The sequence below is a fragment of the Talpa occidentalis genome, unplaced genomic scaffold (assembly GCF_014898055.3).
Source record: "Talpa occidentalis isolate TD23 unplaced genomic scaffold, MPIMG_talOcc4v2.1 talOcc4.2, whole genome shotgun sequence".
NCBI classification, from domain to species: Eukaryota; Metazoa; Chordata; class Mammalia; order Eulipotyphla; family Talpidae; genus Talpa; species Talpa occidentalis.
Genome location: NW_023602073.1, coordinates 67,343,959 through 67,369,984, shown reverse-complemented (window position 1 = coordinate 67,369,984; position 26,026 = coordinate 67,343,959). Strand labels below are relative to the sequence as shown.

Here is a 26,026-nt window from a genome sequence, read left to right as displayed (position 1 = left end):
CTCTATCTCCTGTTGTATTTTCTGGGATCATCTGACTCTGGGATCTGAATACCAGTGTATTCATATTCATCTGCTTGGTACAAAGTGTGCCCACATTCCTTCAGATTCAAGACCAAGAGTTGAGTCTCAGTCTTGGGACATACCATTAGATTGTGAGTGCTTGTTGTAAGACTATCTTTTCTCTTTCTGGAGTCCTTCTCTGATATACCCAAAACTCAATTTCTATGAAATCAGTTCTAGATACTCTTTGTTTCAAGCAAAGAGTAGAAAAACCTGGTCAGGCCATTGAGGAATCCTCTTCTCAGTAGCATCACTGTTGAAAGTAAGAGCATGTGCGTTCACGGACAGGACACATATTGCTCTTGCTAGTGAGCAGTAATTTGGGAGCAGGAGGAAAAGAGGCAGAGTTGCTTATAGTAAGCAAAAAGACAGCCCAAGGACACAGCTTTTCTGTAGCTCACCTAGATCTCACACTCATGCACAACCATTTCCTCCCAGGTATCCCCATAACACCTGTGTGTCTGGGTTAGCCTGTTCCTTGTGCTGTTTAAAGTTTCCTCCATAGACACCAATGTTGCTGCCATAAGCCAGTTAGAATGGCTACATTACAGCAGTGTGTTGTGAAGTAAATGAAATAAAAGAAAATAAAATTCCCAGCCCAGTAATTGACATTGCACTAGGACTATATTACAGGTTCCCTTCCTTGGAATTGAAAAATGAATGAATTTTTAAAAGATATCTTTTTAAAAAAAATGTTGATTAATGTTATTTCTTTAAAAGAAGTTATAAAGGTATCCCTTGGTTTATCTGATTCATTAAGTGCCCCGGGACATACCATTAGATTGATACACATGTAATTTCCAATATCCAATGGTTTTTAACCTTCATAAAATGCAATTTAAAAGTTTTAACTGAATATAACCTCAAGAAGCCCTTAGTGCACATCTGGATAAAAACAGCAGCCTTAGGAATTGTTTAGTTCCTCTCCTTACTAAATTATCTCTGAAATATCAGGAGCAAAATACAAGAAGTGTTTCATAGCATTGGAATTAGGGGAAAGTGCCGTGAACCCATCAAAAATCCTGAAAAGACAGCAAGCAGATGGGATCCAATGGAGTCAACTGCCGCTGGGATGCTACTCTTTATTAGACCCCCAGGGGGCGCCATGATCACACCGGCTAACCATGTGAAACCACACAGCTGCCACCTGGGGATTCCTTTCTCCATTCACTGTTTCAGCCTCAGCATTTGCTCCCATGCTGAAGTGCAAGTAAACAGTCATTAAAGTACAAATCAGCCTTACGTTGCTGCAGGATAAAGCAGAGCTGAACTTGAAGGAACTTGAGGCCAAACAATTAATACAATGCCTGGAGACAGCTTTGCCCACAGCAAGCTGTGCCCACAGCAGGCCCTACACCTGTCCCAGAAAGTCGCTGTACATGGCTAGTCCTGAAGTGCTTCATTCACTTGGCTCCTCCACCTCCAGTGTCTGTGTCCTGAAGCCTGTCAACCCATCCCACCCATGAGCCCTCAGTGTCCTCCATGTCCTACCTGCATGCCTGGGGCAGGGTTCCCTAGTTTCTGAAGTATTGGTAGCTGAAGGCCCTCAGCTGAGACCCCATATAAAAATAGCCAAGAAGAGTGGGGAATCACTTCCCCAAGGGCACCGCCTCTTCTCTAAGGTTAATTCTCATCCAATGACTGGGTCAAGGGATATAAAGACCTAAATTCAGTTTGCCTCTAGAGGCCTACCCACCCCCATTGCTTCCATGAGATATGGTTGGGGTAGCAGCCTACCCAACATGATAACAAAATATATAGTCTCCCCTTATCTGTGGTTTCAGTGACCCACATCATGTAGTTTGATCCACAGTCAACCATGGTCCAAAAATATGTACAATAAGATGTTTTGAAAGAGATACTACATTGAAATCACTTTCATTATAGCAGATAGTTATAATTGTTCTATTTTATTCATAGTTATTGTTGTTCATCTCTTATTGTGCCTAATTTATGAATTAAACATTATCATAGTTTACATATATAGGGAAAAACATAGTCCATATAGGTTTTGGTACTATCCATGGTTTCAGGCATCAACCAGGATTCTTAGAATGTAACCCTCTACACATTTGACAATGCAGTGTCTCAGAATGTTTATCATCTATCACCATTATGGGAGAAGGGGCCACTCAAAGACATTGTGCCATAACAGAACATGGCAATTTAAAAAAGAGGAAGATATAAGATAAAACAATAGAAATACACCAAGATTGAGAGGAAAAGAAATCTTATTATGATCATTGTATGATAGGCTTAAAACTTAATCTGTGGGAAGTAGGTCAGCATTTCAGAGGATTATCTGACAAATGACATAATGAGATTTGAGATGAGAATGCAAATTATATAATTAGGAACCTGGGAGTACAATATTGTGGGGTTACTATTGATGTAAAGACTTCGCTTATGTCTCTTCAATAAAAATTGAAAGGCATTTGGAATATCATGATTCTATAAAAATAAAATGTGAAAAAATGTGTACCATTAATGAAGTGAAAGAAATAGTATTTCATGAAACAACAAATCCAAACCATCACAAATTAGATTTTAAGGATAAAGAAAGTTATAAGGTAAATTGTACTTCTGGTTGATTTAATTCTTCGATGTCTATTGTATGTAATGATTGCAGTGATGTACAGCTGCTTTTTTTTTTTTACTACCAGTGTTTTTGTGACATTTACATACTATTTTACAAATTTATCCTTTTCAGTGTTTTTTTTTTCCTTAAGTAGACATATGTTATTTTTCAAATTAAAATAGAAGTTTTAAATTTTTACTTAGAGATTAACATTATCTTCTGATGTTTGTAAGACAGATGACTTAGATTTTAGACCTGGAAGCAAATACCCACTTTTCTTGCCATTTTCGATGTAAAACTTTAGCAGACTCCTTTAGGAGACTAATGTTCCTTATTTGGAAGAAAATTTTCTGAAAGTCAGCAATTTCTTATTTTTCTGTAAGTCTTTTTTTCTGATAAATTTACATAAAATTGATAAGTATAATGTTTTTGTTTAATAATAGTGTTAATAGTGATTATGATGGGTGGGTTTGTTTTGTCCTTTTCATTTGTGTGGGTTTTCTAAGGCTCTACCATAACCAAGTTATTTCCTAAGGAGAACAACAATAATCTTTTCAAATTTCAGCATGTTTCCTAGCCAGAACTTGGTAAACAAATGTAAATTAGAGGGATAGCATTGCTGTCACTTGCCTGTCACCTTTGGCAAATCACTGAGCGTCTCTGGCTTTGGTTTTATGAAATAGAAAATTAGAATAAAATTTATATTGGTGGTTTTCTTAAAAATATTATTGCAGTCTTGTTTTCCTTGGAATCTATGATTTCCAGTACTACATCTCTGAATATCTTTGGATTATTCAAAGCCTGGCATCATACACAAGGTCAAAATCTGCCAGGGGAAATTCTTGATTTTAAATGTTGCTGCAATATCTGTGGGTTTTGTTGTTTCTATGCTTTCAAGTTGCATTTCTAGTGCAATTTTGTCTCTGACAAGTGTTGAGCCTTGGGTGTGCTGCCTGATCAATATATGCTTTGCATCTTACAACTTGCAAGAGGTGTGGTAAGTTACCACTGAAGTTCTTTCTAAGAACAAAGGTTAGAGTGATCCTGGAGAGAAAACTTGAATCACTGGGAATCTTTGAGAAAAGTAATTAAAACGGACTGAGATAAGGAGTCTGATGCTTACACTCATATTGCAAAGCTGCGGACATTCATATATAGGCACTGGTTGGTGGCAAATCTCCTGATTAAGTGACAGCAGGAATAATTTGTCTTGGGGATACTTGTGGGCAGATTGGGGTTCACAGCACTGATCAACTGAGGCCAAAGCTTGTGCCACTTGCAAATGTTTTCAGGTTCTCTTTTTCATTTGTTGTTGGAAACCTTCAATACAGTGCCCCACTGACCTGATAAGTACCCCCTTTGTAGTGGGAAATGAACCCTGTGAAAACAAAGAATGTGCAAAGAACAGATAATGAAGTAGAAACAGTATAGTGATTGGTAAGAATGAAACAATCAACAGCAGTAGTTGCTAACTGTAATTCCACAAATGTGTTAATGCAAAGAATTGAAAACCACTAATACCTAAGGACAACAGTGGTAGTTCTCAACAGCACAATTACATAAGTCCGTTTATTTACTGAGTCAGGAAGCTCTTAAGTCTCAAATGGTCTGACCCATGTCTTCTAATATGGTATTTCTCTAACTTAAATGGGACTGATCATCTGGAAATCTTGTTGAAACATAGATTCTCAATCAGTAGGTCTAGGAGCATAGGGCCTGAGTTACTGGTTCACTTGTTGGACTGCCAAAGACTATGTAGAGCACTTAGAACAAAGTCTGCATTTAAGAAGGTCTGGTAAGTGTTCACAACTATTATTATTGCTGAGGGGTGCTGGAATTCTCACTCTCCATGTACTGATGTGCAGTATCTCCAAGAGTTAAATACCAACCAGATTTTTTAGTTGAATGCCTAACTCGAATCTTCTTAAAAACTCTTTTTTAGATTTTAGTAACCTTTACATTTTTTTATCCTGTAACACTTCCGTTAGGTTGAGGACCATAGTTTTAGAATCACTGGTTCAGAGGACCAGACAATTGGTGACCATGTAGCCAGTGTACCCAGGACAGTCCTGAGGTCATAGTATAATCAACAACACCCCCATCCCAGTGTCCTGCCTTCAACAGTACATGTAGATAATCCTACTTATCATGCAGTATCCAGTGACAATATCCAGTTTGCTGTCTCTGCCACATGTTCTACCACATTCAGAGAAGATAATTCTCAGTCACATCATCCTTCTTAACTGGCAATGGTTTTCATTCTCAACAGGATTAGGTTCAGATTCAACAATCCTGAGCTTCAACGTAAAACATGCATACACAAATGTTTGTATTGTGTAAAAACGTACTTTCATCACCACCGTGGTGCAATTTGCAGATGCTTCTCATCTGAACTACCTCTGTGAAGTGCTCAGGCTTTTTACAGAAAGTGCTGTTTGGTTCTGACCATTTCTCTCACATCACTATATAGGATTCTTCACCCTGCTGCTACTCTGTGAGATATGTAGGAGCAAAACTGACTAAAGATAAAAGTGAGTCCATCTCATTGACTGAAATGCAATAAAAGGGATGAGACCATATTGACCCTGGTGGGGAGCCTGGAGGTGAGGACTTTAACTTCAGGTACCCAACTATCTGGGATGCAATCTGTATTCTGTCGCTGACTCACTGGTCACATTAGGCAAATTGTTCAATCTCTTTCAATTCATTTCTTCATCTGCCTCACAAGCTTATTGTAAGAATGAAATGTGTTATCACAGGTAAGTGGCTTGTAGAAGGTATGCAGAAGCACTGGAATATTAACCATGAATCCTGTACTTATTTGCTATTTTATGAATATACAAGTAAAAATAGAACTGTGCAAAACTGCAATCCAAAATTATGTTCAGTGTTAGCTACAACTGTTGAGTTGCTTTCATTTTCTGTAAATATACTTTAACCACAACAGTTATTGACTGTCGTGTTTCAGTTGGAAAAGGCTTTCTTGTAGGTATTTTGTATCCCAAATTTGTAATGAATTGAAACACTCATTCTAGTTTCAAATCTCAAGAAATTTGAATGTGTGAGGTTTAATTTCATATGTATAAGTTTTTGTCATTAACATATTCATTTTATGTCATTACATAAAGAACAGAGAGAACAGAGCTTAAATAAAATAGAGAAGGCACAATTGAGAGGAGGAAAGAAACAATAAGTATGACGATCAGAAGCATAACAAACTATGCACTTTCTTTCTGGAAAATGGATTGAGTCATAAACATTGCTTATATCTGCATCTCAAAAAGAATGCAAATGCCATTTCAATTTCATGGGAAAAATAAGTTAAGGATACCACTGCCTTTGAAAAGCTTACTTTGATCATATACCAAATGACAAAATGAATGTATTAAATTTTAAATGGCCTATCTTCAGAAGGATGTGATATGGAACATATTTAGGATTTAGCCCTTTAATTTAACATTAAATATACCAAAAATGTCCTCATCAATTATTGACAGCCCAATATTAGATCAGAAGCTTCATCCTGATCTGGAGAAGACAGAACCCTACTTGTTTTTAGAAGTACATATCCTGTCTCTTTCAGCTACAACACTGTGTGGCTTTCTGGACAGGGGTACATTCTTAGATTGTTCTCCCATTTGCCTAAACAGGCCTCCAAACTGCATCAGCAGACTCATACCCTGTCATCTAGAATTTAAATGAGATGTATTCAGTGGAGCATATTGCTAGGAACATAAACGTTGTAAGAAGCATGTAAGAACTGACCCTTAAAATAATAAAATCTCAACTTAATTTATTTTATGTTCTCTTCAGCTCTGCAAGTATTTGTCAGTGTGCAGCAAGGCCATTCCTAGGAAAATGTGGCTCCAAATCTGCTATTATTTTTATCTTCTTCCTCAGTCCTCCCAAACACCCTTTTGCAGAGGTGACATGAAATTAACAGGAATATACAAATGCTTTGATAATGCTCCTGACTGAAGCAAAAGCTTCTTCTAAAGTCTCTCACCACCACTCATTTCCAAACATCAAAATTCTATGCACCTTTCATATATCATTTCTTCCCTGAAGTCTTTCTTTACACCCCTCCCAACACACACACACTTTGATGATACGTTAGTCTGAAAACAGATTTAGAGTATTCTAAATAACCAAGGATATGAAGATTAATCCTGGATGGAGCAAAGGTATATGAGGTGTGTGAGGCAGCCAAAGAAGAATTCAAAGAAATAGGTGCAATTGCATTGGTTTCCCTATTGTAATACAGTAGGAGGCTCTTAACCCATCTGTTCACTATATGTTTGTTGATTTGATTGAGGGGTACTTTTGAAGAGATGAAAAAATTCATGGGGGGGAGGCGAGGAGGCCTGTTCTAGTATCTTGTTCGGCTCATTGCTAAGTGACTGTTTTCCATAGTATAAGCATCCTGCATGGGACGCAGTTGGCAATCAATAGCAATTATGTGAGCAAAGGACACAAGACCAGAAAGATGACTTTTCTGACCTTGAATTTTCTTATAGTTCAGTCAGTGGGGAGCAGTTGCCCACACCAACTAGATCGTATGTGAACACAGTGGAAAGATAACAAAACTTCACTGGTATTTGGGACAGATTTCTCAATATGACACCTAAGCTTGGGCTTGAGAGACAGTTAGAATTTATTGAAGTAAATGGGCATCGCTGGCAGAAGGAGCAATGGGAGAAGGCTTGGAGACACAGAATAGCCTGCCTTTGGGAACTGTAAGAAGTTTGACTGAAGGCTTCCCCTGGTGGCACAGCGGTTGAGCACTGGGCTGCAAAGCTGCCTGCAGCCTCTGCAGCGCCGGTTCAATCCCTGTCCACCGGCAAGGGTCCCACATGGCGCACAGACCTCTCCTGCCGCGCCCGCTGTTCCCCTCAGCAGTGTACTTCGTCAATCTGCCTGTTCTGTTCCCCGCTCTGGCTCTGGTGAATTCTGTCACCCTCCTGCGCTTCTGACTATATCCAGTGCTTGTATAAATAAATTAATAAATCTTAAAAAAAAAAAAAGTAGAAGTTTGACTGAGGCAGAGAGAACAGGCTAGGGGAAAGGTGGATTATAAGGTAAGTGAGTGGTGATGCCATTTTACAAAGTGCCTTTCATGCTAAGCCAAGCTGTATTCGAAAAGTATATGAAACTACTGAAGGAGAATATAATCAGAAATTTGCCTTTGAGACAAGTCTCTCTAGCAGCAGGCTTTCAGGATTGATTCATGGGTGGCCAGACTGAAGCTAGAAAGACCTCGTGCTGTAATAGGGAGAACTGTGGTGATCTGAGGAAATGGTGGGAGGATGATAAGCAGATAATGAAAAGTTGAGGGAGCACTGATCTTGTTGCCTAGTGGGATGTGCAGGTGAGGGAGAGGGAACTATCAGGATGATATACAGCTACTTGGCTTGAGCAGATGGGGCCATTTATTGAAACAGAGGGGGGCAGGACATTTAGAAACCCTAGTAAAGAAATTGGCTTTGGAGCCATTACATTTAAGGCACATATTGAATATTCCAATGGAAATGTTCAGGAAACATTTGAATATGGGCAATAGAAGTCTAGAGATGGAATTGTCTAAAAGATAGTTAAAGTGTGTTGGGAGAGATGAAAGTGATCAGCTTGAAGAGGATTAATGAGTCTCTTACATATCTAAGCTTCAGATAGTTTCAGTAATGGCTGGCATCTTTGTTATTTGCTCCTGCCTTTCCAAGCCAAGTTTCAGCTAATGACGCAGGATCTCCAATGGGAAGGATTGAAAGCAATTACCCAGTTGATTTCCTCCTTAGAACCATTTACTTTACTGTGTTGTTTTTGTAAAGGACACTTTTAAGGCTTAGCAGCCAAGAAAGGAATCTTGATGACTAATTTGGGCTATACATTTTAAACAGATAGTAACATCAATAAAATCTCATTAGTGTAATTAGACTTAGAATTATATAAGATATTATTCTGGGCATTCCTGTCATTGCTCTAAACAATCTTTGTCGATTAGCTGCAGGTACATGTATTGATGTAAATATTGGTAGATGTAGGCATGTGAGTGGATCTGCTTTTATCTAGATTTGGGAAGATTAGCACAGCTGGAGCTAGCAGGCCAAATATAGACATATAAACAAAACATTGTTTATCTTCATTCTGGGATTCAAATAATAACAACTTACACTTTTGAGCTGAGCACCTTTCAGAGTGTTCTAAGTATACAAAATCGCTTGATGCTCAGGACACTTCCACAAGGCAGGCACTCCTATTATCCCTATTTTACAGATAAGGAGAGTATAAGGTCAAATAGGTAAGTAAATTGTTCAAGGTCACATAAATCCTGGGTCCAAATTTGAAGTAGGCAATATAACTCTATCATCTGCCCTAGTACCAAGGCTTTATTCGGGCCCTCATTGCTTATATCAATTAGATAAACCAATATTTAAATAAATTGAAAATGCAGTTCCTGTCCTCTTCCAAGATGGGGTGAACTGTAAAGGAGACTGTGCATTTCATCAATTATACATGCATAATTAGATCCTATATCTAATCAAGTCTGATGACAGCCACAGGCATTTGTACAGATTAATGATCAGAGAAGTTGATGGCCCCGAGAAAGATGAAGCTGTCATTAGCCCTCAGGAAGTGCCCTGAACCAAAGCAGCCACTGATATTAGAAACTGAAATGTGGCAGCTATACTGTCAGATCCTTCCTTTTTATTTACAACCGTGCAGATATGTCCCATTTTGTGGCGTGTAGAAGAGATCTGTTCTCATAACTATTCTCAGAGGTTTTGAGAATGCTGGTCCACCTCCCAGTTCATGTGGGAGGGTGCCCCATCCTGCTGCTCCTGAGGTGTTCAGAGACATTTTGGGGGCACACAAATGTCCTGATGCAGGTAGAAATCATGCAGGCATTCACAAATGTTGTCTTGCTTGGCTCCATAGTCCCTGAACATTCTTGGTTGGGGCTGTGTGACCCACCACTGCAAATCCTGTGTTCAGCTGCTGGGAGGGGTTAACCCACCAAAATGATGGGCAATTGCTACATGGAGTTAGACTCCCAAATAAGAGTCCTAGGCACACATGGGCCTCCCTGGTGATGCAAGGAGTTAAGACGCAGCATTATGAAGCTAACCTCAGCCACTGCAGCACGAGTTTGATCCCCAGCTAGGGGGGTGACCCACATGGTGTAGCAGACCTCTTCTGTCTAGCCCATTGCTCCCCTCAGCAGTGTATTTCAGTCAATTTGCCTGTTATGTTCCCCATACTGTCTCTGGTGAATCCTCTCGCTCCACCAGACATCTGGCCTGTTACCCAGTTCTTGTATGCATAAATAAATAAATCTCTTAAAAAAAAAAAAAGAGTCGTAGGCACACAGGTGGTATTAATGATGGACTCCTTTATTGGTCAACTCATGAACACGTACCTCCTCCCTTCCTCCTTATTGAACAGCTACCACGACAGGTTCCAAACCCCTTACTTGTTCTTCTCAATCCTCTATCAAGGACAGCAGGGACATATCAGCCATCTAGGGTATGATACATGCACTGAAATCATTCTGGTGATTCACACATTTAGGAAAATGATCCTCATCAGCTAAGAATAATACTTGTTATGGTAACTATGCTAATACAATAAAACAAGCACTGTCCTTTTTACAGCTGTTTGAAAACCTCAACCCCAGATTACCAGCAATAGATTTGCCATTTTGGACATACTTCCTAGGAAGTAAATGAAGTTCCAACTGGCATGGGTCTCTTCCAAGACCCTGGTAGGGTCCTGGCATTGTGTTTACATGTTATATATATATTTTGTGAAATGCGGAATTTATAAAATTATTTCTTATATGTTTTTTATTCTCATTCTAAAAAAAAATCCCACGTTTATGCCTAATTTTGTATTATTTTGCTTAAAGAGGGCCTCCTAAGTTATAACAGCTTTGCGTTTTACAGTATTTAGATTTACCCCATCCAAAGATGCTTCCAATTTGTAGCTCCTGTGCATATTCTTGGTTTGGGAGAAAGGTTTTTTTTGTTGTTGTTGTTGTTATTTTAAAGATTCATTTATTTATGCATATAAGCACTGGGGTGTAGGCCAGAGCTGCAGGGGGTGAGAGGATTCACCAGAGACAGAGTAGGGAACAGAACAGGCAGGTTGATGGAAATACACTGCTGAGGGGAGCAGCGGGAGAGACAGGAGAGGTCTGCTTCACCATGCAGGTAGCTCCCTGGGTGGGTATCAAACTTGTGCTGAATGGCTGTGAATAGCTTCGTAGGCTGTGACTTAACCCCTTGCGCCACCAGGGAGGCCCAAGGTTTTGCTTTTTCTTTGTCGCAGTCAAAAAGCATGCATGATCACTCTGGTATCATGCAGCCCCAACCAAGAATGCCCGGGAGGGTGGAGACTTCCTTAACTAAAGAGAGGTGCTAAAGAGAATAGCAATGTTATCTAACTACAGTGAGCTTCCAGGCCACTATTAGAAATGAAAGAATAGAATAATGGAACATAGAACATGGAAAACTTTCTGCTAAGAGATGCTTGTGATGAATCTGTGGGTTTTAGGGCAAAGTTGGTCCTTTTAGAGTTTGGGGATGAGTTTTAAATCTTTGTCCCTCACAAGGACTCTCATAAGAAAAGATAGTCTTTTGTACCTTTAGCAGCCAATTATCTTTTCTCAAAGCAGTTATGTGACACAAAGTCTGTCTACTTCTTTTATCAGTAAAGAAGAGTTAAGAGCTCTTTTTCATAATGATTTTTTTATTTAGGTAATATCAGGACCACAAATAGAACAAAGCATGGTTAATACAAGTCTGCATGGCCTAGGAAATCCTGACAGGTTAAAATCCAGATGAAACCCCCCCCCACCTGCTGGCCTGGTTATTCCTTTCACACAAGAAGTCTGCATTATAGAAGATTTATAATAGCAGTCCTTTTGACAAGAGGCCCTCCTGAGCAGCCTATAAAATCTAGTATGAATCTTAAACATGGGATTTGCACATGACTTGTCAGTGGCACCCACTGAGGGGTGATAAACCTAAATGAATTGTTTCGTTCTTCGGCAGTTTCTTGGAAGTATTATCTGACAGATGAGAGCCTTGCAATTTTGAGAGAAGCTGAATTTCTTATTAAGATAATTTATACCCAAAGGGATCACAAGTGGGAAAATTGAAAAATGCATAAAGTCATAGAGCATCATTTGGAAAGCACAAAGAGTCTTTTCAATAAATGCTGTTGAGAAAACTGACCATTCAGTTGCAAAAGAATGAAACCACTATCTTACACCAAACACAAATCAAGTCAAAATACATTAAAGACTGGAACAGAAAACCTGAAACCTTAAGACTCCTAGAAGAAAACCTAGATGGAAACCTCCTTAACACAGGTCTGTGTGGTGGTGTTTTGGATTTAATGCCAAATCAAAGGCGACAAAAACAAAAATAAACAAATGGGACTACATCAAACTAGCCTCAGGAGGGCCTTGAGAAATTCTCTGTTATAATCAGTTATTTATTACTTGTGCCCTGCTCTAAAAAGCAGTTTCTAATGTAGCTTTTAAAGATAAGTAAGAACAAAATAAAATAAAATAGAAATTGACTAGAGTAAAATAAAGGTAGAAACTAAAATTGAAAGTAAGGGGGTCTGTTCAGAAAAGCTGTAAAAATTCTCATGAAGTCTTGAACATTTGCCAGGGGTGGGCCAATAATTGGCCCCTAATCTTCCTTGAAGTTAACGTAAACTAATCCTTGTCAGTTACACAATTCTCAGGGCTGGTAGGGTAAAGATGAGCCTAGTCTTAAAACCAGGCAGAAGGATCTGTCCAGGGTCCTCATAAAAAAGCTGCTGGTCTGTGTTATCGCAAACACTGCCCTCATCAGTTATAGAACACAAGCCAAGAACACGTGATCTATTATAATTTCTAATCAAAATGTAAGCAACTGTTATTTAAGTCTATAGCCTTTAACAACTATTAAAATCTAGAGTACTTAGAAACTATTCCATGTATTCTCCTTAAGAGGTTGATATAAATTTCCAAGATATTATTAAACTATATATTACAGATATATTAAAGTATTGGACTATCAAAATATATCCAAGATATATTAAAGTATTAGACTATCAAAATATATCCAAGATATATTAAAGTATTAGACTATCAAAATATATCCAAGATATATTAAAGTATTAGACTATCAAAACAATACTTTCAATTTAACTATAAACCAGCCAGTCTTCAGATAAAAAATATTGCCTAAATATATTACCTCAAAGAATCCTCATTTTTCTGTTCAGAAAAGGGAGAGGGAGACTTGGAATTATTATTATTATTGTTGTTGTTGTTGTTGTTTTACTATTATCATTGAGTAATGCATAAAGCAACTAAAATTCAAACAAGTAATGATCTCCACAAAGTCACGCATCTCCCTACTGAGCAAATGCAGAGCCAGTAAGCTCAAGTTGTTTACCCTGCCTCAATATCATTGATAATCTGCAAATTCTCCTCTTCCTCCCTCGTAACAGAGGGTATGGGTAACACCATATCCTAGATCTCCAGGTCCTCCTCCTTATTCCTCACACAGCTCACCTCTTGACTTATGGCTTCCCTCTCAGCTCTGTTTCCAGTCACCATTCTGAGTTAATGACAGTCAACATTGTAGCCTCACTATTCTCTCATCTTTACTCCCACCCCCTTTACCTCATTATGCATCAGACCCTGTCATGTGCCTTATGCTGGACCTTCATGTATCTAAGACTGAAAAAGTTCTAAAGCCAAAAATGAAGAAAACTCTTTTCTGGCCCCACCACATTTGATCCTTCTACTTTTACCATTAACATCACTCCTACTATACTTCATTCTTCAGACTCATCAAGAACCTCAAATCTTCACTGCTCTCCATTGTTTCACTCTTATATGAAGCTCTAGGAGTCTCTTCTTTCCCTCATAACCTTTCGTGATCATCTCAGTGTCCTACTTTCAGCTCTTTCAACCCATTCAAGTGATCCCTTTTCCTTCTTATTCCACCCCCTTTGTATCCCCAGTTCTCCACTCACTGCTCTCCTGTTGGATAAAAAGAAATAATCGTATTGGCTGGCTCTGTTAAAATTGTATCACTCCAGATTCAGTTGATCACTTGTGCTGCAGACCTGCCTTTATTCATTTCCTAGGACTGCAGTAATAACTAAGCAGCACAAACCAAATGGCTTAAAACAACAGAAATATATTGTCCCACAGTTTTAGAAACTGAAAAACCAAAGTCAAAGTAAGAAGGACCATGCTCCCTCTGAAATGTGAAGGGGAATCATCTCCTTGTCTCTCTTTAGCTTCTATTAGTTTACTGTTCATCTTCAACATTCCTTGACTTATAGGCGCACTGCCCCAATCTTACATCTTTAATGACATTTGCTTATGTCTGTCTGTCTTCACAAGGCTGTCTTATATCAGGACACCAGTCATATTGAATTTGGAGCCCATCCCACTCCAGTGTGACCTCATCTTACCTAATTACTTTTTCAATGACCCTATTTCTGAAGAAGTCCTATTCTAAAGTACTGGAAACTTCAACATGTCCATGTGGTGGGGGGAATACATTGTACAACCCACAACCATTCTTGATTCATCCACATTGACTCACTTTACTTCCAACCACAGCAGCTGCTCTAAAACTTTCTCATGTTTCTTAAGCCCTCTGTCTCCCTTCACCTTCCCTGCTCTGAACAGGCAACCTCACTCTCCACTTTCCTCAGACTAAAGAGTCAACTTCAGTTTTATTTGCTCCATTTCCAAACTCATCCTTCCTTACTGAGTCACCTTCTCTCTCTCACTGTCTTTTCTCTCTCCTTCATCAGTAATTTCACTTTAACCAATAGAAGTCTTCCCACATTACTAAAAATCTTGTGAATCCGACTCCCCAGATAGTTATCATCCCAGCTCCCTCTTTCCTATTGCCAAACTCTTCCTCCAGCACTTTTCCTGCCTTTCAGTCTTCCATCTATTATAATCCATGTTACATCTCTGCATGTGTTCAAATAGCTCTCAGCAGGATCATCAACGGTCTCCCATTGCAAAGACCATCTTCATCCTATTTGACTCCCCACAGCATTCAATTACTATCATCATACTTCCTTGAATGGTAGTTCTTCTTTGACCTCTACCATGTTGTACCCTTAAGATTCTCACTAGACCTCTTGTTTTTTCTCCCCATGCCAACTAAATACTTACTTTTTCGGAGATCCCAGCAATGTAGCAGTTCTTGAAGATGCCTGGGAATTCTCATTTCTCATGATGTCAAGACTATTTTCATAATAAGACATGATTTGCCTTTTCAACTGGGCTGACATTTACACCCATGATGTAAAAACAATGGTCCAAACCACAAATCAATGCAGTGACACCAAATTGTACTAGTACTATTTTTATTCTTCACAGCCACACACTCATCGCTCGAAAAATGGAGAGAAAGAAAATATCTACTTTAAAAATGATCTTGATGAGGCAATGAAAGTCATTAATTTTATTAGTCCTTGACCCTGGAGCACATGATTTTAATAATATGAGTAATGAAAGTAGGAAATCCACTTCTGTGGGTACCAAAATAGGGTGTTTGACTTGAGGAAATGCTCTAAGCCATTCCAAGTTGAGGTGGGCACTCATGGAACAGCATTTTCACTTGTGAAGAAAAAAAAGAAACAGCTAGCACAGATTATAATTATGCAGAGTTAGATATTTGGCAGACATTTTTTTCAAAAGCGAATGAATGAGCATATTACTCAAGGAAAATAACTGATAGTCTTTGTTGCCAATAATAAAGAATGAGCTTTCAAGCAAAAATTAAAATTTTGGAAAATTTGTATCCACTAACAGGAATCTAACAGCTTTCCAATCTCTAAAGACTCCTTGATAATATTGGGGGTAATACTAATGAACGTGATTTTTTTTTAATATATAGTGTATAATGAAATGTGTCAACATTTGGAAAAGCTGCATAACTCAGGGAACCAATATTTTCTGAGTGACCCATGTAAACCATTACAAAATATTGTGTGGGCAGAAAATCCACTAATGGTACAAAATAGATAAATGGATTCTAATGTAATCAAATAAAATTGTGTTTTGATTATGGCTTTAGATTTAACATAGCAATATATTTGAGGAAACTGCCAGTTGTCAGTGGCATGAAGTATCAAGAAAGAATTTTCACAAATACTTGAAAGACTACTAAAATAATATTCTCATTTCCAATCACATATTTGGGTGTATCCAGCCTTTCTTCATACCCTTCAGATAAAATAGTATAGTATAACAGATTGAATACAAAAGCAGATATTAGATTCCCGGTGTCTTTTATTAAGTCAGAAACTATATATGCAAAAATGTATGTTTTCTTATTTTTGGAAAACAGTTATATTTCATTAAAAGGTTCTCTTAACATGTAACAGGTGTTACTTTATTTTTTTTAAGATTTATTTGTTTATACAAGCACTGGGGTTCAGGCCAGAGGCGCGGGAGGATGAGAGAATCCACCAGAGACAGAGTGGGGAGCAGAACAGGCAGAAGGACCAAAATACACTACTGCGGGGAGCAGCGGCAAGACAGGAGAGGTCTGCTGTGCCATGTGGAAATCTCCCTGGCCGGCCAGGAATCGAACTGGCGTCTTGAAGTCTGCGGACAGCCTCACAGCGCTGCGCTCAACCCGCTGTGCCCCCAGGGAGGCCCAACAGGTGTTACTTTTAAAGTGGAATTATAATTTTTTTATTTCTCAGTTTTAATTTCTAATACAATAAACTGATACATTAAACCCACATTAACAGGGGCCTCCCTGGTGGTGCAAGGGGTTAAGACTCAACCTAGGCCTCCCCTGGTGGCACAGGTGGTTGAGCGCCATGCTATGAAGCTTTCCGCAGCCTCTACAGTGCTGATTCCATCCTGGCCGGCTGGTGAGGGTCCCACATGGTGTGGCAGACCTCTCCTGACTCACCCACTGCTCCCCTCAGCAGTGTATTTCAGTCAGTCTGCCTGTTCTGTTCCCCACATTGTCTCTGGTGAATCCTCTCACCACCCCCACACCTCTGGCCTTTACCCCAGTTCTTGTATGCATAAATAAATAAATCTTTTTTAAAAAACCCACATTAACAAAAGCTCTTTAGGAGCCTTCATAATTTTTAAGAGTGAAGAGAGGTCCCAAGACCAAAGTTTCAGATGACCACTCTAAAATTTTATTCAAACAAGTGACAACAAAGAGGAATTTATTGGTCTTTTGGGTACCAGACTGGAGGAAACTAACAGCCAGAGGACAACAAAATGTCCCTTTATGCCTGGCAGGAACCCGGTGTCAACACCATAGGAGATTTGCTGTAATAGCAGGTGAGGAGCCCTGCGACTGGCTCTGTTTGTGTCACTGTTTGGCCTAAGGGTACTTCTGTCTGGGTCACTGTGCTCCATCTGCCTTTAACCAATTTGTTCTGATATGCTTTGCCTCAGCAAATGAAATGTTTGTCATGTCACTAATGGGAAAACAAATAGAGATGGCCAGCAAGTCCCCAGTGTTGGGCCAGCTGTCATCTACTGCCGCTACAAGTTCCCAAAATCCCTGTGGCAAAGAGACAAGCCAATAGATGTTAGTCATTTATTATTATTATCATTATAGAGTTTGGGTCTCAGATAGTCTGGGACCCTGTCCCATGACCCTATCCCATGAGCTCTATGCTGCACCCCAGACTTGGTGAAAGCCCTCTTTTTGTTTGTCGGCCTAGAGGAATATCAAAGAGGTTTCTTTTACTTGCTAACTGCAGCTGGATTGTCATGGCTTCTGGAGCCCCCTTTTAAGGAGGAGTGAGGAAATAGTGCATTATTACTGACCACAGCCAAGGTCTCCCAACCAAAGTAAGCCCTTCACTGTCATCTCTCCCCTAAACCTATAAAGCCAGAACTCCTGGTGGAACTCCAAAACTGGAAATGGAAAAACATCGCATAACGAAGACCCTGGAGCCTCCTTAACCCCTGGAGCTCAGGGGTTAAAGTCTCAGCACTATCAAGCTATCAAGGTATCACCAGCCACTGCAACATGAGTTTGATTCCCAGCCAGGGAGCAACCCACATGGCGCAGCAGACCTCTCCTGTCTTGCCCACTGCTCCCCTCAGTGGTATATTTCAGTAGATCTGCCTGTTCTGCTCCCCACTCTGTCTCTGATGAATTCCTCTCACCCCTGCACCTCTGGCCTACATCCCAGCTCTTATATGCATAAATAAATAAAAATAAATCATTAAAAAAAAAGACCCAAAGATTTTATCCTAAAAAGTACAATGCTCCATATTTGATCATTGTCTGTGTATAACACATTCAACTAAGATCCAGGGATATTATGACAACCAAGATAGATGAAGTTTTGTCCCTCATCTTATAGAAGAAATAGATGCAAACACACATACACTCATGTCAGAAAATGTAGAAAATTAGTATTTGTGTTGGGTACTACAAAGAAAAAGGTGGTTTACTTGCTGTTGGTTGTGCTAGTATCTGTAAATGGATGAATGGTTGAGTTAAATTCCCCATGTGATATTGTTCTGGTCTCACACTGTTAAATGTTTAATGTTAGATAATGTGTAAATTCTGCTAGTGGATATCTCAATCTAAATCTATAATAATGGAACAAAGACTTTGAAGCGTGCAGGCATTCACATTTGTTTACAAATAGATATGCCAGACAATGGAAGGTTGCAGGCCAATGTCCAATGTGTTTTCATGCAATTTAGTTTCATGTGGCTATTAAAAGCTTGAAATGTAGCTAGTTTAAATTGAGATGTGCTATCAGTAGAAAATACACACCAGCTTCTGAATCTAAAATATCTCAATTTTCTATGTCAGTGAAATTAAATTTTGGTACAGTGGATTAAGTAAAATGTTAAAATTTTAAAAATACTGACAATCTACATAGAAATGAGAACTTTTAGTGTCTTAATTCCTCTCATTGCTGAAAATACCCCAAATTAATCAGACAACTAGCTATGATTTGACCATTGAGAGTGTTGTCATTGTGAGGAACCAGAAAGCATTGTATTTATCAGAATTCCCGTTCAGAAAAACACAACATTGTTGGGAAAGAATTCCTAATGAGCCCCCTTGAAGTAGTAGCTGAGACCCCCAGCCTGGGAGTTGACTGATCCCAAGGCCATAGAAGAAACTGCCCAAGGAACAAAGAAATAGCCTGAAAAGGGGAGAATGAATCCGTAATGCCAAATCTCTGTAAATGCCATAAAACTGAAGGACAAAACACCCAAGTTTGTTTTGAATGCATTCTTGAGGTTGATATGATATAAAAAGAAAGTGTGCAGACACAGGAGTTAAAAATGGGAATAACTATGGAGGGTCATGCCCTGGGGAATCTCAGAAATGGGCAGCAGCATTTGGAAGGATCACAAGTGATGGACTTGTGGGTCTGAGACAAATTCACTGGATATCTGGATGCCTAATATGCAGGAAGACCTCTGATATCTGAGTTCCTCTTCCTATGCAGGCTCAGAGGCAATGGTTTTATAATTTCATAGCATGTTTTTGATTCTCTGTCATGAGGTTACACATGAGCCTTTGGTCAGCTAATTATTATCCATCTCTTGTTCCTTTGAAGCTACTAAATCTTCCTCTGGATCTAGGAGTGTAATTCTTTTTATTATTGTAAGTATCACTGTATTTAGGGTCACAAGGACTTTGGTCTGGTCTTAGCTTTGCTGCTGACTACCCATGAGGCCATGGGCAGATTCTTATCTCTTCATAACTCAGCATTCTGATTTGTAAAATGAAGGAGGTGAGGAGGCAAAGGTTGAGTTAATTATCCCTTGGGTTCATTGCAAGTCAAAACTCAATGAGTCTTGCACATTAATCTTCATGCATGTTCATTTCTTCTACTATTGAAATAAAAGAATACTGTTTTAAAAAGAATATCACAGTATTTTAATAGTTTTGTTTAAATAGAAGTTATTTCCCCAGTGACAGTTTCTCAATTAAGAATACATACTAACCTAACATGCATTGGTACCCTTACAATAAGATTTATTTAAAAAAAAACTAAAAGGAATCAAAAAATGGGGTTAATGTATATTTTTTTAATTATCTAATTCTATCCACCCCTCATCTTACTGGTGTTCTCATAATTTTGTCTGTATCTGCTCTCATATTAGATTGTGAGATCATCAAGTTGGAACAAAATGCTACTCATCTCTGTAGTCTCCTAAAAACTAGAGACAGTGCCTTGTACAAAGTGAATATTTACTGTATTTGTTCAGTCAAGTTGAAATTTGCACTGAATCAAAATTTTTTAAAGATTCTTTTGTATTGTGATAGGTTTGGTTATACTGTGAATAAGTAATCCCCAAATCTCAGCGGCTTATTGCAATAGTGGGGTTTTTTCATTACTAAGGCAAGGTTAGCTATGGGATGGGGCAGGAGTAGGGAGTAGGTAATATTTCTGCTCCACACAGCCACTTAGGAACCCAGGCTGAGGAGAATCCTGCTTCTGACAGTTATACCATCTGGAACACATGGCATCTGTAGAGAAAGAGACAGAAAACTTTCTAAAGGGCCTTTTCCTGACTCTGTCCACATTTCATTGACCAAGACTAATAACAGACTACGATCCGACAAGAAAGGTTTGGGAGTAGTGTGGGCTCTTGTATCTTGAAGCAAGAAAAGTGCCACAACCTTGATAATCACTAATATGTCTACCACATGCTTTATCCAAATAGGGCTAATATTTTTGAGATGATGAACTCTTTTGTTATGATCCTTCTCCCCAGGAAAAAAAGTACATTTATGCAGAAAAACAATGTTTTGCATAACTTTCAGGACTTTCATGCATTTGTAAGTCCACTTACTGGTCTTCTACAGATTTTGGGGCCCGGGTTTGGCTGAATCCACAGTCATTATCAGCAATTGGCAACTGACTAACAAATGAAAAAAAAAAATTACATTAACAGTGTTCTGCTCAAATTTATGTTAAGAACAGCCTATTTACTTAGTTCTTTGGTTTTATCAGATCTGACATCATTGAAGGTGCATGACCAATGGATTTTTCTCTGTTTTTCTCAGGAAAAGTTTGAGGGGCTGTTCCGGACTTATGATGACTGTGTGACGTTCCAGCTATTTAAGAGTTTCAGACGTGTGCGAATAAACTTCAGCAATCCCAAATCTGCAGCTCGAGCCCGGATAGAGCTTCATGAAACCCAGTTCAGAGGGAAAAAATTAAAGCTCTACTTCGCACAGGTAAGGTAATTCTTTTCCAAAGTTAATGCCTTTGCCCTACATTAATTTTTGCCCTTTTAAAATGTAAATATAGGGCCTCCCCTGGTGGCGCAGTGGTTGAGCACTGGGCTGCAAAGCTGCCTGCAGCCTCTGCAGCGCCAGTTTGATCCCCGTCTGCCGGCCAGGGTCCCACATGGCGTGACAGAGCTCTCCTGCCGTGCCCGCTGCTTCCCTCAGCAGTGTACTTAGTCTGCCTGTTCTGTTCCCCACTCTGGCTCTGGTGAATTCTCTCATCCTCCCATGCTTCTGACTATACCCAGTGCTTGTATAAATAAATAAATAAATCTTTAAAAACAAATAAATAAATAAAATATAAATGTAGCCCTTTTTACTTTCCTATTGGTTTGTAGTCTACAATTATTCATAGAGAAATAAACCTATATCATGATTCCCAGGTAGAAAAGCAGAGCAGTGTAGAAGCAGACTCTGAGGACTGACAGACTGAGACCTAGCCTGGATAAGATAAATACCCTCACTGGGCTTTACTTTCCTTATCTGTGAAATGGGGATAATAACATACTGTTGTCATAGGGATTAAATGTTATTTTGGGTCAAAGTGCCTAGCATTGGCTAAATGAACTATGTATGTCAGCTAATAGTTGTAACAAGACTGCTCAAACCACAACCACTCCCAACAATCCTTATAAATTTAAATTGTAACTTTATCTGAAATTATCTGATAGTTTTCATAGACTATATACCTTGTCAATAATTCATATTCATGATACAAGGTTACAGATCTGTGGAAATCTATTTTGTGTATTATTTCATCCAGAAATAATTTCTAGCTATTTTGAAAAGAAATGGGTACTTACTCATGGTTTTTATGAAGTCTGCAGGATTAGAAGATCATATCAATAATGTTCTATCAATATCCTCACTTCATCATTACATACCTGATTCATCTTTCATTGGGCTGTAAACATTATTTCCACATTTGGACTCTGCAGAAATGGCACCATAAAAAGAACATAGACTTTGTTTCTCTTGAAGGCTGAATAATATTCCATTATATATACACCACATTTTCTTCATCTCTTCATCCGTTGATGGCCATTTAGGTTGTTTCCACATTTTGGCTATTGTGAATATTGCTGTAATGATCATAGCAGTGCTCCTATCTGTTAATATCTTAATTTTAGTTGCTTTGGATAAATACTCAGTAATGGATTAGCTAGATCATATAGGAGTTGTTTTTAATTTTCTGGAGAACCTCCATATTGTTTTCCATAGCAATTGGACCATTATACATTCCCACCAACATTATGCAAGGGTTCCAGTTTCTCCCCATCTTAGTCAACACTTGTTGTGTTTTATTTTTATGATAATAGCCATTCTGATATGTATGAGGTTATATCTCCTTGTATTTTAATTTGTATTTCTCCAATGATTAGTAATGTTCACCTTGTTTTCATATAGCTTTGGCTGTTTGTATGTCTTCTTTGTAGAAATGTTTGTTGATGTTCCTAGTTAGCCCCTTTAAAAACTTAAGTTCTTTGTCCATTTTTTAATAAGGTTATTAGAATTTTTTTCTATTTTGTCATAGGAGTTCATTATCATTTTGGATATTAGTCCCATGTCAGATATATAGTGTTTGTGTGTGTGTGTATATATATATATTTATAAATATAATATATTTATAAATATAATATATTTATAAATATATAAATATAAATATATATATATATAAATACTTTCTCCTGTCCTGTAGGTTGTCTTTTCACTCTGCTGATCATATCCTTCCCTGTGCTCTTTAGTTTGGTGTAGTCCAACTTATTTCTGTTTCCTATGCTCTTGGTGTCCTGTCCATGAAATAGTTGTCAATACCAATGTCATAAAGCTTTTCCCTTATGTTTTCTCCTAGGGAATTCACATTCTTAGCCCTTCCATTTAAGTCTTTTGAGTTAGTTTTTTGTGTATGGATCCAATTTCATTCTTTTGCATGTAGAGATTCAGTTTCTCCATCATCATTTTTTGGAGAGACTCCCTTTTCTCAATTGTGCATTTCTGGCACTCTTTTTAGAAATCTAAAAATCTAAATTGTGCATTTCTGGCACTCTTTTTAGCAATAATATATTTCTCACTTAAAAATGTTAAGATTGTAGATCTTATGTTAAGTGTTCTTACCACAATAAAATAAAATAAAAACTTCAAAAGGAACATGACTTAGACTTTGACCTCAATCCCATGTTCAAATCCCACAGTGCTACTCACTTTTGTTACTTGTACAAACCTCAATTTCCTCATCTATTAAGATTCCTTAAAATGTTATATATGGAGTTACCATCTGATCCAGCATTTCCACTCCTAGACATACATCTAAAAGAATTAAAAATATGTTTCAAACAAGTACATGTACACATATGTTCATAAATGTGCTCAAAATAGACAAAAGATAGAAACAAGCTGAATGTCTTTCAAAGATTGAATAGATAAACAAATTGTGGTCTCTTCATCACTGGAATATTATGCAACCCTAAAAAAGAAAGAAGTACTGATATGCTACAACATAAAGGAACCTTAAAAACATTATGCTAAGTGAAAGAAATTAACAAAAAAAACTTACATAAATCCCATTTGTATAAATTTCCAGAATAGTTAAATACATGGAGACTGAAAGCAGATTGGCAATTCCCAGGGTCTGACCAGAGGCAGAAATGGTAACAGTTGTTTAATGGGTACCCAGTTGTGTATCAAAAATGGGTACCTATTTTGAAATGACAAAAATGCTTTGGTTCTAGGTAAAAGGGATAATTGCACAACATTTGGAATGTACTAAAAGCCACTGAATTTTTCCTTTTAAATGGTTAATTTCATGTTATATATCAGAGAAAGAGAGTGAGAAGAAAGGAAGGAGGGAAAAAGAAAGGAAGGAATGTGAGGCAGTGTGGGGTGTAAAAGCACCCACATCACCTAGGAAATTGTCAGAAAGGCAAATTCTCAGCTCCCACCCCAAATCTACTGACTCTGTAACCTTAGGAAGGAGACTCTGCAATCTGTGTTTTAGTAAATTTTCTGAGTAGTTCTTGTGTATGCTCAAAGTTGATACCCAATTTTGATTAAATAATATAACTGAGTACATTGTGTGTAGTAAGTAGTAATTATTACAGCCTGGTTCATTGGTTCATTGAAGTGGAAGTAAGACTCTGTGACTTAGTGTACCAATGTGGCACATTTGAGACTGTAGTGAATAATGTATCTTCATTTCTATTGCTTGAAAGGTTCAGACTCCAGAGACAGATGGAGACAAACTGCATTTGGCGCCACCGCAGCCGGCCAAACAGTTTCTCATCTCACCTCCTGCATCTCCTCCTGTCGGCTGGCAGCCCATCAGTGATGCAACACCTGTCCTCAACTATGACCTCCTCTATGCCGTGGCCAAACTAGGACCAGGTAAGCTCAGTGGCCCTTTTTAAAAATGAGCATTTGTCAGCAACCTAGAAAAGCCAGATAAGATTAACAACCTTGAAATCCTGGCTTCATGGTAACATGTGTTTCTAATGGATTTATTGCTCTACGTGAACGATGAAAGGGATGATGAATGAGAATGCAGATTTTGTATCTGTTTGAAAGTAATTTAGGAACCAGCACTAAACTCGTGTCAGTCCATATGACTTCTGGATTGCAATGCAGCTATTTTAAGATTGCAAAGAGATAACCTAATTCTTAGGGGAGTTCTCTCTTACCCAAGAAACAGGCAAAATGTGCTTACTAGATGGCCTGGGGATTATGTGCTGTGCAACCCCCACCACATTTTACTGTTGCCACAGGTGTGACCTGGAACTTCCTGCTACAAGACAATCTACCTGCCAAAGGGGAGCCTCAAAGTCCCCCAGGAAGCTGTTCCAGTAGCATCTAACTTTAGAAAAAATCTATGATCACTTTGTGGTGATGTTGATATATATAGCTCAGATTCACTCATTTTCACTGCAGTAGAGTATTCCAATAGAAAATAATACCAATCCACTTTATTCATTCACTCTCCTATTGGTGGATATTAGGGCTTAAAGAGGCAAAGGGGAAAAGGAGGTTCTTTTTAGAGTTGTTTTACTTACCAACCATTTTAAAAATGCATGCCTTTTGCTTTAATGGTGCTGCTAACCTATGAGCCTCACTTCCCCTAACCAAATAGATACATTATCTATCATTTTTGAAGTATCCTGCCATGCAATAAGTACAGAGATAAGAACTACTGCTATCCCCATTTCATCAGTCAGATCACAGAGCTATAGAGAGGTGAATGAACTTGCTCACAGTGACCCAGCTGGTTGGTGGCACAACCAAACAGCAAGCCCTGGCTCTTCTGACACCACTACTTGGTCAGGCTCAACACCTTCTGCTAAGAGTCCCACTGCTTTGGTGGACTTCAGGCCTATCCTGTTGCAACATGGGCAAAATCATCATCCTAACCATGAATTGACAGTTATTTCTAACATCATGGTAGCCTCCAGAAAGCTTAAACCTGCATCTGGTGAGTATGCAAATGAAGGCCTGTGTGCTATATGTGCAAAAGCAAATATCTAGAGGCTCCCTTTTTAAGGGTGGCTGATATTGTGTACCATGGATCAGCTACAATTTGGATATATCTTCTGGGATAACTTTCTCTTCATGCCTTGCCAACAATGTGAGGCTTTTGCCCTTTATTTTTTTATTCATTTGTCCATTTCCTGTGTCCTTGGAACTTCTTTACCCCCACACAAATGAATGATTCATATCTAACAATTGAGCTGACCTATCATCAAGGTTATATTAGAAGCCTAGGGGTCTTGTGGCTGCTTTAGCTGCCCCAATGAGGGAGCAGGGCCACATCTGGTATCCACCCCGGACCCACCTCTGCCTTCCTTCTCAACAAGGTGCCAAAGCAAGGAGATGCCCCTTCAGTCTCCTCATGGCATTTTGCATAAATGCTTATTTCTTCTTATAGCAATTTTTTTTGTTCAACTTATATTTTCCCTTCTTTTTTGAGGAGATGATGTGTATTATTTCTTTATTTTGGTTTTACCAGCACCTAATATATTACCTTGTACATGGTAGATGCTTAACATTGAGTGAATGTATGCATGAATGACTACATAGATCAGAGCTATTAGCTGCTTAGAGATAAGTTCTT

At 38.6% G+C, this 26,026-nt stretch overlaps 1 protein-coding gene across 5 annotated transcripts in view; it reads left to right on the top strand.

Annotated features, from left to right (window-relative positions):
* RCAN2 (regulator of calcineurin 2) overlaps positions 1–26,026 on the top strand; it is a 259,876-nt gene that overhangs the window by 216,197 nt on the left and 17,653 nt on the right. For all 5 annotated transcript variants that reach the window (XM_054698849.1, XM_037519833.2, XM_054698847.1 and 2 more), the window contains 2 exons: positions 20,704–20,877; positions 24,138–24,309. In XM_054698849.1, coding sequence (XP_054554824.1) covers positions 20,704–20,877; positions 24,138–24,309 — 346 coding nt within the window. The remainder of the gene's footprint in view (positions 1–20,703; positions 20,878–24,137; positions 24,310–26,026) is intronic.